Source organism: Cupressus sempervirens, chromosome 1 (genome assembly GCF_028749045.1).
Source record: "Cupressus sempervirens isolate cs-2001-9-10 chromosome 1, ASM2874904v1, whole genome shotgun sequence".
Lineage (NCBI taxonomy): Eukaryota > Viridiplantae > Streptophyta > Pinopsida > Cupressales > Cupressaceae > Cupressus > Cupressus sempervirens.
The window spans coordinates 542,470,041-542,483,723 of record NC_143118.1 but is presented as its reverse complement, the minus strand read 5'-3'; the positions used below and the strand labels follow the sequence as shown (position 1 = coordinate 542,483,723).

Here is a 13,683-nt window from a genome sequence, read left to right as displayed (position 1 = left end):
TGGAAGACATAGAATGTAATTTGCATTTGAAAATCAATAAAAATTCCCATTTTTCCTTGCAACTATCCTGCAACACGTGTGTATGGACTAGTATGGACTGGCAGGTGCAAATGAATGACTAGACCAGCATCTAGGATGTACCTGGAAGACATTGCAATTGGTTTGAAGAGTTGAAGTGGTCTGAGTCAAAAGATATTCAAACATTTGTCTCAAGTGCACCAAAACCCTTGTTACATTTGCAATTTTTGGTAAAACTACCCTAACTTGCTTTTCCACCATAGGAATTTCATGCCACTTAGGAAAATGCAAGTTATGCTAGTGTACTATAGGATTCTAGAAGGATGTGAGATGTGGATTAAGTTTCCTATTTTTGCAACTCAGTCCTAGGCCAAACATCTCTATGTGTTTGGTTCAAGATAGCAGGCATTGAAGTGTCAAAGGCACTTTAGGGATGGATCAAACATGTATGATGGTGAATTATGATCTCTTATAGATCCCTCCAAGTATCTCAAGTGGCAGTTTAAGCCTGGACAATATCTTGGTGTGTACTTCCTTCACAAACCTAACCATTTAGGACTATTTGTTACATTTTGGGTTTGGTGATCATCTGACTATTTAGGAGTCTGAAACCTTGGGATCTGAAGCAACTTCCAAAACGGTGTCTAGATATCCACTTTGTTTGTTGGGTCCTTTGGAGAAGTTTCAAACCAAGTCCCTAATTCCTCATTGGTAGGGCTAAAAGGGGCTACTATGCCTAAAAGCCAGAATTGTTGTTTGGGCTCTTGGACATAGGATAGGTTGTCTTAATCCATCATTTTGAGATTATTAGATGTTTAGGAACCTTTTCATTCTCCTTCTAAACATATAGATTCCCATTCCAAGAAAATTCCAAGTATTTGGTAGTATTTTGCTAAGAGATCTAGTTGTACTCTTTGGAGTGCCTAGTTCATGTTTTGTTTTTAAGTCTATTCAAAGGTGTAGAGCCCTCTCTCAAGCCCATTCTTGGGTATACTAGAAGAAAAAAGGTCACACCACATCAAAGTTGCCTAATCAAGGAGAGCTCTGCATCAAGTGCTATTAGAACAACCTACGATCCCTTAGGGTAAAGACATATTAACACCATGGAAGGAGAAGATGAAGGAGGGTTGTCTACAAGGATGACAAATGCAAAGATAGTGAAATACCTTAGAGAGAAAAAGTTGAGGCAAGATGAACAAAGGAACAAGGAAATGTAGTTGATGGGGCAACAAATGGAAAAGCTTAAGGAATACCTTCGTAATAGAAGTGGTGAAAAATCTTAAGAAGTTAGGCAAGGGAGTGATGAAGAACCCCTTGAGCAGGAAGAAGAATGGCCTGTTGATTAGAGGTTTCTTGTAAAGACTCTAAAATCTATGAAGAGGAGAACCACAGATGCTAAGCTTGATTTGCCTACATACAATGGAAAGATGGACCCAAATGCTGCAATGGATTGGGTAGATGCCCTAACCAGTTTCTTTGATTGTGAAGACATCCCTGAGAACCAAAAAGTGAAGATTGCCAAGCCTAGGCTCAAAGGCTCTACACTCACATGGTGGAACTTCACTCAAGAAGATAGGGTGAAGAACAAAAAGAATCCAATCACCACATGGAAGAAGATGGTGACCCTACTTAGAGAGACTTATGCCCCTGAGGACTATGAAGTCCAACTTCATAAAAGGAAGATGAGTTTTAAACAAAAAGAGATGGATATCTCTACCTACACTGAAGAATTTTAGAAGTTGGTGATTGAAATCTAAACTTTTTGAACCTGAAAGTGTGGAACTTGCTAGATATATGCAAGGACTAAGGATTGTCATTCAAGATGAACTTAGTCTGACAAGTCCTACCACAGTAAACCAGTGCTACCAATTGGCACTGAAGGTTGAAGAAAAGTTCAAAAGAAGGAATGAACAAAGTGATAGAAATAAAGGGAAGAATGATAAAGGAAGAGGAAACCATGGAGGAAGAGGAACACAAAACAATAGGCCACAAGGAGATTCCAATAAGGAGAACACCCAAAGAGAAGGTAGTTCAAGAGGTGGATACAGAGGAAAGAGAGGTAATGGAAAAGGTAGAAATGGTGGAAGAAACAATAGGTAGATCAAATGCTACAATTGCAACCAGATAGGTCAGTATACTAACAAGTGCCCTAAGAAGCAGAATAGCCAAGGAGAGAGAAGAACAAATCTTGTGCAAGAAGATGATGATGAAAGTGTAAGAGACTACTGGTGAAGAAGGGGCTACTCTCATCATGAAAATGACCTTGATCCGAGCACTTGCATCAGTGGAGCCTTCTCAAAGGACTCTCTTCAGAACCAACTGCAAAAGCCATGGTAAGGTATGCAAAGTGTTAATTGATTCTGGTTCTACTGAGAATCTTGTATCTAAAGAAATGGTAGATAAACTAAAGTCGGAGAAAACACCCCACCCAAATCCCTCCCATGTATCTTGGTTGACAATAGGACAACAAACCCTTATAAATGAATAGGCTTGGGTAGATGTTTCAATCAAAGACTACAAGGATAGAGTCCTTTGTGATGTTGTAGACATGGATGTTTGTCACCTTTTGCTAGGACGTCCATGGCAGTATGACCTAAAAGCCGAGCATGATAGTGTCACTAAAAAATATCAAATCAATCAAGGTGGCCATAAGTATAACCTACTCCCTCTCCCTGACCCTCACCAGGAGAAACCTAAGGAGCAATTAGTCTTCATGGCAGGAGAACAAGAAATGATAAACACTATCCAAGCTTTTGAGATAGGGTATGCCCTAGTCCTCAAACCTAAGATGAAAGCAATCTTCAAAGATGTACCCAAGGAAGTAGATAGTATGTTGCAGAAGTGTAAGGGAATACTTGCAAGGGACACGCCAAATGAACTCATTCCATTAAGGGACATCTCTCACCAGATAGATTCATACCAGGTGCTTCTCCCCCCAACAAAGTTTTTTACAAACTCACTCCTGATCAGAATGCAAAGGTTTCTAGACAAATCAATGATTTGTTGGCAAAAGGACTCATACAAAAGAGTCTCAGCCCTTGTGCAATCCCTAGTGTTTTGGCCCCTAAAAAGGATGGCAAATGAAGACTATGCACTAAATCTAGGGCAATAAACAAAATAACAATTAGATATAGGTTCCCTATGCCTAGAATTGAAGATTTATTAGACCAACTTGGAGGAGCATGCTACTTTTCAAAGATAGTCCTCAAATCAGGCTATTATCAGATAAGGATAAGATTAGGAGATGAGTGGAAAACAATATTTAAAACCACTGAAGGATTGTGTGAATGGCTTGTAATTCCATTTGGTCTTAGCAATGCCCCTAGCACCTTCATGAGGCTGATGAATGAAGTGCTTCATAACTTCATAGGCAAGTTTGTAGTGGTCTACTTAGATGACACATTGATCTTCAGCAACACCAAGGAGGAACATATGAAACATTTGGAAAATGTCCCTTGAAGGCTACATGAGAAGAAACTAGCCATAAATCTTTAAAAAGTGCATTTATGGAGATAGAGTTGACATTCTTGGGTTTTGCCATCTCAAAGGGCAGTTTGAAAATGGATCCTGAAAAGGTAGAGGCTATCCTCAATTGGCCAACACATAAGACCTCAGGGAAAGTTAGGAGCTTCCATGAATTGGCAACATTTTATAGAAAATTTGTCAAGAATTGCAGTCACATTTGTGCACCTTTACTTGATACCATCAAAGGTGGTAAGAAAACAAAATTTTAGTGGACTACACAAGCAAATGCAACTTTTGAATATTTGAAGGGAAGAGTAGCACAATACCCCATCTTGGCACTACCTACCTTCAACAAGTTGTTCACTATGAAGGCTGATGCTAGCAACCTTGCCATAGGTGCAATCCTCAATCAAGAGGGAAGACTAGTGGCCTTCTTCTCTGAAAAAATTAATGATGCCAAGAAGAAGTACAGTACTTATGACCTAGAACTATATGCTATGGTTCAGGCTCTCAAGAAATGGAGGCACTACTTGCTTCCTAAGGAATTCATTGTCTATACAGACAATCATGCACTAAGCTTCCTCAACAGCCAAGACAAGTTAAGTTGCAAGCATATGAAGTGAGTTGGACAACTCCAAGCCTTCACATTCTCTATAAAACACAAGAAAGGCACTACAAACAAGTTAGCAAATGCTCTCAGCAAGAGAGTCACTTTGGTTGAAGAAGTGGAGGTACAATGCATGGGAATTGATGCCCTCAAACAACTATACAAAGATGATCCAGATATTGGTGACATCCATAAGGTTTTCTCTACCTTATCTGATGCCTATAATACTACATATTTTGAATATTTGTTGCAATATGGCCTTTTGTTCAAAGGAGGTCAGCTTTGCATTCCAAGATGTTCCATGAGGGAAAATCTAATCAGAGAAAAGCATTGTGGCACATTAGGAGGTCACTTTGGGATTGATAAGACACTAGAACTCCTAAGAAGAAACTACCATTGGCCTAATCTACCCACTGATATTAGAAAGTTTGTTAAGACATGCACTATTTGCCAAAGAGCCAAAGGAGTCAGAACAAATCAAGGTCTTTACCAGCCCTTACCAATTTCAAAAAAGTCATGGGATAGTGTGAGTATGGATTTCGTCTTAGGCCTCCCAAGAACTAAACAAGATTTTGATAGCAATTTTGTCATAGTTGACAGATTCAGCAAAATGACTCATTTTGTTCCTTGTAGGAGTTCTAATGATGCTTCACATATTGCTAACCTATTCTTTGAGGAAGTGGTTAGGGTTCATGGATTACCAACATACATTATCTTAGACAGAGATGTGAAATTCCAAGGTCATTTTTGGAGAAACCTATGGAAAAAGTAGGGCACAAACCTCTCTTTAAATTATGCCTACCATTCACAAACAGATGGGCAGACTGAAGTAGTAAACAGGTCTTTGGGCAACCTTCTAAGGTGTCTAACCAAACAGCATGGACAAACTTGGGATGCTATCCTCCCTCAAGCAGAATTTGTCTTCAATGACTCAGTAAACAGGTCAACAAGGAAGACACCATTCCAAGTAAACTATGGACTTCATCCTAGAGGAGTCGTGGAGTTAAGAGATTTACCTAATGACTTTAAAGTCAGTCCACAAGGTGATGAACTATCCACATGGATCAAGCAGATTCATGACCAAGTCAAGGACACTTTAAACCATAACACTCCAAGGTATAAGGAACAAACAGACAAGAAGAAAAGGCATGTTGCTTTCAAAGAAGGAGATCAAGTGTGGGCATATCTGAACAAAGCAAGGCTACCCAGTGGACACACCAAACTGCAGATGAGAAAGATTGGACCTTGTCAGATATTGCATAAATTTGGGGAAAATGCATATGAAATTTCATTGCCCTCAGCCATTTCAATGTCTCCTATTTTCAATGTTTTTTATCTCACCCATTTCAAGGGTGATGTAGGAACTAATGATTTAATGCAGGATACTGATGATGTACAGGCATAATGGATCAAAGACTTGTCACCTAGCCAACCATTACAATTGGAGAAGATTCTGGATTCCAAGGTGGTCAAACAAACAAGGAAGAAGACCTACATAGACTACTTGGTCAAATGGAAGGGTCTTCCTAATATAGATGCTACATGGATGAGTGAAGAATGCATTGCCAAACATGGCACTTCTGTTCAGCAACTACTCTCAAGTGGGACTTGAGTTTTTAAAACGAGTATGGTGCAAGAGCACCTATTCCTCCACTCTCCAGGGCATCCACAACAACAAGCTCTCCATGAGTTTTGCTCAAGTACATTCATGCCTAAGCGTCCTATGTAACTATTATAAGTAGTTTTCCTTTTCAAATAAGCCTACTTGTAAGGCCTAGTCACCATTGGTGTTCTATAAACCATGGGTTTTTTACTATGGTCATTGGGCACATCCTAGTCCTAAGATAGGGTAGGTGTGTTCTTAGGCTTCTAAACATGTTTTAGATCCCTAGGACACTAGAGGAAGGTCCTAGTATGGTTATTGTGTGCATGTTGCAAAAATTGCAAAAAGTTACACTCTACAACAAAAGTTGCTTGACAACTTTTGCATAAATATCTCCCAACGATCACAACCTTTGAAAATCAGTTGGATTATTTGGGAAAGGTCTTCATCTAGCCCTTTCAAGCGGGTGGAAGACATAGAATGTAATTTACATTTGAAAATCAATAAAAACTCCCATTTTTCCTTGTAATTGTCCTGCAACACGTGTGTGTACAAACTGGTACAAATTGGCAGGTGCAAATGAATGACTGGACCAGCTTCTAGGATGTACTAGGACAACCTTGCAATTGGTTTGAAGAGTTGAAGTGGTCTAAGTCAAAAGATATTCAAACATCTTTCTTCAGTGCACCAAAACCCTTGTTTCATTAGTAGTTTTTGGCAAAAATGCCCCGACTCGCTTTTCCACTATGGGAATTTCATGCCACTCAAGAAAATGCAAGTCAGGTTGGTGTACTATAGGATTCCAGAAGGATGGGAGATGGGGATTGAGTTTCCTATTTTTGCAACCCAACCCTAGGCCAAACATCTCTATGTGTTTGGTTCAGGATAGCAAACATTGAAGTGTCAAAGTCACACTGGGGATGGATAAAACATGTTTGATGGTGGATTGTGATCTCTTATAGATCCCTCCAAGTATCTCAAGTGGTGGTTAAGCCTGGACAATAGCTTGGTGTGTACTTCCTTCACAAATCTAACTAATTAGGCCTATTAGGACTATTTCTCGCATTTTGGGTTTGGTGATCATCTGACTATTTGGGAGTTTGAAACCTTGGGATCTAAAGCAACTTCCAAAATGGTGTCTAGATATCCACTTTGTTTGTCAGGTCCTTTGGAGAAGTTTCAAACCAAGTCCATAATCCCTCATTGGTAGGGCTAAAAGGGGCTATTAGGCCTAAAAGCCAAAATTGTTGTTTGGGCTCTTGGGCATAGGATATGCTGTCTTAATCCATCATTTTGAGATTATTAGATGTTCAGGAACCTTTCCATTCCCCTTCTAACACATAGGTTCCCATTCCAAGCAAATTCCAAGTATTTGGTAGTATTTTGCTAAGAGACATAGTTGTACTCTTTGGACTGCCTAGTTCATATTTTGTTTGCAAGTTTATTCAAAGGTGTAGAGCCCTCTCTCAAGCCCATTCTGGAGTATACTAGAAGATACAAGGCCACACCACATCAAAGTTGCCTAATCAAAGAGAGCTCTACATTACACACCCTCTCATGAATTTTATCTAATCCACAAAATTTTATGAGGTGTCATTTGCAAACACACACTCTCACGAATTTTGACTAATTAACAAAATTCTATGTAAAAACAAAGTATTTATAAAGTAAATATAATAATAACTCATTTCTTAAAAGAAAAGGAATATAGATATATTAATGATATCCACTAAGCCTATTTAACTAGTTTTTTATAACATATAAATATTTAGTCATGAAAACTCAAATGAAAATGATGTAATTGTTTCGGACGTTGGAATTTCATGAAATAAAATGCAAAGGTAACAAAATAGACGAGTGTGTATCAATGACAAAAGATGGGAACTATATTCAAAATGATTGTAAATTAAATTGAGAAGAGCGTGTTAAGCTTACGGTACATATACATCTCGTCTTTTAACACTTTATCTGCCGTAAAGTACACATGTTTTGTGTTGCTAAAAAGTAAACAAAAGGTTCTACATGCTAATAATGTTTATCATTTCTTATAGATCGTCAAAATTAATATAACAGAAAAAAATATTAAGTATATCAATTAGCCCAATTACATGAAACAAATATGATGAAAGCAATTCGAAGGTTTATATAACAAAACAAGTAGGTGTGATTTGTAAGCATATAGTGATATTTCAAGTTTCATTCTTGTTATAATATAAAAACTAAATTAATAGAAATCACTATCTAATAAAATATTAGCTTTAAACTATATCTAATGCTGATGGGAAGACAAAGCTGATAGCAATTCTGTGTTGGTAAGTAGTACAATAGGAGCATTTGGTGTGTAGTCCAAGTTATACAATTCTAGGAACTAGGGGGAATTCAAGACATTAATGATCAACATTTCAAAGTGTTAAGCCTGACTAACAATATTTACTAGTGATTTCTACGTTATTTACTAGTGATTTCTACGTTGCTTAACATTTTAGTTGTGTTCAAAAGAAGTTCAACCACTTATTTAACAAACTCCTCCTCGACTGTTTAAAGGTTTAAACATTACCCTCACTCCATACTTGACTAACAGAAAAGTCCTTCAATTAATTGTTTGTTAATTTAGTGATCTGAATAAGTTTGATCACTAAATTAACAAACTCAACTAATGGAAAAGTGCTTCAAACATTTCTCATTTAAATACACCACAATGCAATGATCTTTTCCGCTGACCAGTCATGTTTCCAGGCCCATTTATCAGTACATAATGGAGCTTCAATCTATCAACACAAGGAGGAGTTTAATAATGTAACACAATGTGTCAATTGACTGGTAAATCATTCTAAACTGTAACAGCCATTTGTATTATGGATAATTATCTTTTACCCCTTTAAAATTGTTAGAATTCTGATATTGCAGTTTCCTACATTTTTACAGAACATATTCAACAGCTTACACAACACTAGCAATGATATAACCTTTTCTTTTATTAAATTTAATAATCTCATGTAGAAGTGGAAAATGACATTAAGAGGGTGTTAATATTCTCTACGTTGGAGTGCAGATTTGTATGTGCGTGCACATACCAACTGTTTAAATAAAACTTTATACTGTATGGACCTTTTAGATGTCTTTCTTATAAAATATGCTGCACGGGTTTTGGGGCCATGGAGACCGCAAAATTTATTTCACTATCCAAAAAAAATAAAAGTAACAAATGATGACAGCTACACCTTACCATCCTTCACATCTTTATGTATCATTTGACACTTCAAACACCTCATCAGAATTGTTTTGAACTGATGAAACATATTCTCAAGAAACAAAATCTAGCTTCTTTCAATGCCACTTCCCACAAGTGAAAGGAGGTGTTCTGCAATCTTAGTAGCTGCACCAGGTAGAGCTGTTTTCAAGGCCTTTTCACACATACTTATCATTAGATTTTCATCTCCTGCAGTTTTAAAAAAGGGTGTACGTAAATGATAACATGTATGTATTTTGCAAATAGCCAAAGCATACAATCAATGTGAATTAAAAATATTGAAGTTTCTTATATGCCAATATGATTTTCATGCATTGGGAGACACAAGCCTTTGCTTGCTTAACCCTCTGTTCTTTAAAATTTACTCCAACTTACTATTAAACTATTAATTTTCAAGTGCTGATCTGCGATGTTTGTAGCATTGTGTACAATTTTGTTTCAGTATTATTGCTGAAGTCATGCATAGAGAAATTCTTAAGTGCCGCAATTTTACAAGTAATGTCAAAGTCATCATTGGGCTAGTGTTAATTCAATCAGTAAAATGTACAAAGTCAGTGAGCCCAATCTCACATTGGATAATCATTAAGTTACTCAGTGATTACAGAAATGCAGTACATAAATACAATAACATGGCTGCAGGCACACAACACAGTGATAGCCTAATTGTCCTCATTAAGTGTGTAGTTTTAAGTGCATTCTCGTAAGAATTCTAGAGCAAAGAAAAAGCTTCCAGGTTTCAGTGTCATTATTGTGGTCATGCATAGAGAAATTCTAAGTGCTGCAATTTTACTAAGTAATGTCAAAGTCACCATTGCACTTTAGTGTTAATTCAATCATTGTAAAATTCAAAGGACCACAATCTTACATAGGATAACAATTATGTAGCAGAGTGATTACAGCAATGCAGTGCAGAAATACGAAAAACAGGGCTGCAGATAGACAAAAGTGCTAACCGAATTGTCCTCAAAATGGGTAGTTGTACGTGCATCCTCATAGCAACTATTACTGAAAGTATTTAAACAAAGCAAAAACCACTCACCTGCAACAGCACCACTGAACCAGAGGGACACCTCCCCACCCCCACCCCAAAACAAAACTCCATGTTTCCATGTTTCAATATCATTGTTGCAGACATATATAGAAACTCAAAATGCTGCAACTTTGCAAAGCAATGTCAAAATCATCGTTGCAACTGCTGTTAATAACACTCTTACAGAGGAGGGTCATTAAGTTACATAACGATTACAGCAATCCGGTGTGGAAATTTGATAACAGGGTCGTAGGCACACAAACAGTGCTAACCTAATTGTCCTCATAAAGTGAGTAGTTTTAAACACATCGTTGTAAGAAATCATTACTGACAGTATTACAGAAATGGAACATCAACCACCTACAGTAGCTACCACTGAACCACGGGAACATGTCCCCCTGACATATTCCCCATGTTTCCAGGACGGAGCCGTTTCAGGATTTCAGTATCATTGTTGCAGTCATGCATAGAGAAATTCTAAGTGCTGCAATTTTAATAAGTAATATCAAAGTAATCATTGCAACTAGTGTTAATACAATCATTGTAAAGTAGAGTCCTTGAGCACAATCTTACATTGGATAATCATTAAGTTACATACTCATTATAGCAATGCAATGCTGAAATATGATAATAGAGCTGCACGCACACAAACAGTGATAGTCTAATTGTCCTTACAAGGTGAGTAGTTTTTAGTGCATCCTTATAAGAAATCACTACTGACAGCATTACAGAAAAGCAAAAACCAGTCATTGTGTTTCAGAGACAGTAACCTTTCCAAGACATAGGGACGAGGGAAATGTCCCCCACCGCACCACCTCTGTTGCCGAGATGTTGGAGATGGCGATACATCCCTAGGATGTGCTGGAGATTCCCAAAAGTCTTCTGACCCTCTTGAGTATACCAAGGAGCCTCTTGTGCCCCCCGATTAGAAACTCAAACCTAAAAAAAATGGCGACAAATTTGTGAAGATGACATTCATAATGAAGGTTTGTGATGTTTTAGAAGCCTTACCTGGGCTTGCTAGAAGGGGTTCTGCCCCTTGACCTCACCTTGTATTGCCACAGGGAACATGCTTGGAGTGCTGCCACTCAAACCCCCTGGAAAGGGCACTGCCCCTTGACCTTAAACCTCCACAGTCATTCTTACTGTGAATCACTAATTATAATCATTGCCATGTTTTTATGTTTATTACATTAAACTTCACTTAGCATATAGTAATGTGTCATTTTGTTCGATAAACAATTTGTACATCACTAACTACGACTTACAAAACTGTGACTTTAGGCAACATTTCATGAGATTTCTCTCTTCTCAACAATAGGGGAGGCTCCCTTCTTACCGTAGGTGGCTTCAATAAGAACTTAACTGAAATTACAAAAAAGGATGGTTCTCTATCAATTTCTTTTTTTTCAGAAGTGATTTGCATACAACTCAAACTTTCCAACTTAACAAAAAGTGCCTTATTGCTATGATAATACCAGTCACCTTGAAATTGATGTAAGAACAACACCAAGGGCAGCAGTTTACTTTTTATATTTTGTGAAACAAAAATAGGAACCCAAAGTCTCCTGCACTTGTCTCGAATGAAAACTCAAGCAAAATAAACAATAAGGCACAAAATCTCTTACTAGATACTCTCAAATTTAATAAAAACACTTATAATTGAAGCACAAAGTCTTCAAATCTAAGTGATTAGAGTCACTACTATCAATTACAATTTGTCCTCCTATAGCACAAGGTCTTCAAAAAATCAAACTGGCTTTGAATGTAATAGGCAGCTCAAAGTCTGCATGATTAAATTCAACTCCCTTTTGATCAAAGCTCCAAAACTCACAATCAATATCTAGAAAATATCTTCACATAACACCTTGAATCAACACAAAGTTGAAAACAAGTTGCCTCTTTTATTGATAGCAATTTAGATTTACATCCAAGCACAAAGTCTTAGAGTGCACATATAACCTGGCCAAGTTTTCTTGCCTTGCCAACAGATGATTATTTACAATGAGCTCTCTCTTTTATATAGAAAAATAGGAGGGAAAGGTGGAGGAAAAAGTAGAACAACCTCAACCACCTTGACTTATCTCTAACTAACTACTTTGACTTTATTCAAAGTTGCATGCCTAATGCGATTACAACTTAACTACATGAGCTGGTTGTACAGGTGCATGTTATCCTGTACTTACAACATAGATGCTCTTTACATGTAGCTTTCCTACTGCTATTCTACTTAAAGCATATGAAAATATGATTTGAAGTATACACATGGTATCAACCAACTCTCCAAACTTCCGCAGGCACTTGCATAAAACTGCAGCATCTAGTTCACTGGTGTGTTGCAAGATCATTGTAACCTTCCTAAGTATGCTTGCTGCTCCAGATATCTCTTTGTTACAAATCTCAATTTGATTTTGCAGATTCTTCAATAACTACTTCCAGCTTGCAAACGTATCCAACACACTAATGTTGACGTCATCCACTTCAAGCTATAAGCAGATGGCCTCTGTGAACTCTGTGAGAACATCTTCTTGATTCTTGAGTTCGTTATCTTCAATGATGATTTCGCATGATAGCCCTCTAAATGCCTCGTTGATCATGCTTTCTTGGTTAGTTATCCTGGCTACTGTTGCCTTTGCATCATTTACAAGTCCTTGTAGAACTTTCTCTTTGTTGGTCATCACATGTGCGTAATCATGGTACATCTCAATAGACCTAATGACTCCGTACTTACACAAGACATCCAAATCCATCTCCATCATGTTGTTCCTATTGGTTCCCAAAACCACAGATTGGAATCCTACGAGTCTTGCCAACTCGATGTCAGGATATCCAACTGGTAATGGCCAACTTGACAGAACCGAACAGTGTAGTTCGAATTCCCTGCACTTCTAGCTTTGCAAAACCAAGGCGGGTGTACCTAATCCTGAACAAAACACTTAAGCCTAGGATGCTTATAGCAGATTGATTAGAATGTGAATATATTGAAAGTTTCCCAAACGGCAAAGATTATAGAAAACTTCAAACTTGCAAATTGTGAATTGAGAATAATAAGTGAATATATGAATGTTTTCAAAATAAGAATAAGTATAGATTAATGCAACAAATGAATATATTAATTCTTCAAAGGAAAGAGATGAAACAATTGTCAGCATATGGATTACAAATTATGGAAAATATAAAGACCAATGCCGAAGGGCAAAAGAGTCAATATTATAAGTTTAAAACATACAACTTTATTAAAATTATATGCACATTAATTATAAACAATTTAGTAATCAAGATGTGATAGATCAAATATATGGACGCAATTTTAAAATAGTCTGAAATGTATTTTAACTCTTATGGTTTGGAGACAAACCAAACATAGATTCGGAAACAATAAAATATTTCTCAATATCTATGATGTTCAATTTAAAAATGCTATAATTGATCTTCTCCACTTATCTATCATATAAATTATTTATAAAATTTTAATAGTAATTATAAAGGACAGAACTATATAATATTTTAACTCTAAAGCTTCATGCAAATAATATTCCTTCTGATCATGTGAGAAATAAAATTACACTGGAGACACTCCTTACGGATGATCCATCCAATACAGTTTGTCTCCAAAATCGCACAAGAATTTATTCAATAATCCGAATTCACGAGCTTAGTTCAAAAATTAATTTCTTCACCAATAAAAGAATATAACATATCATAGCGCA

At 37.0% G+C, this 13,683-nt stretch overlaps 1 protein-coding gene across 1 annotated transcript in view; it reads right to left on the bottom strand.

Moving 5' to 3' along the window:
• Window positions 1-8,650: 8,650 nt before the first annotated feature.
• Window positions 8,651-13,683, bottom strand: part of LOC149578606 (UDP-Glycosyltransferase superfamily protein) — a 52,614-nt gene continuing 47,581 nt past the window's right edge. The window contains exon 4 of the mRNA XM_089830138.1: window positions 8,651-9,132. Coding sequence (XP_089686264.1) covers window positions 9,011-9,132 — 122 coding nt within the window. The 3' untranslated portion in view covers window positions 8,651-9,010. The remainder of the gene's footprint in view (window positions 9,133-13,683) is intronic.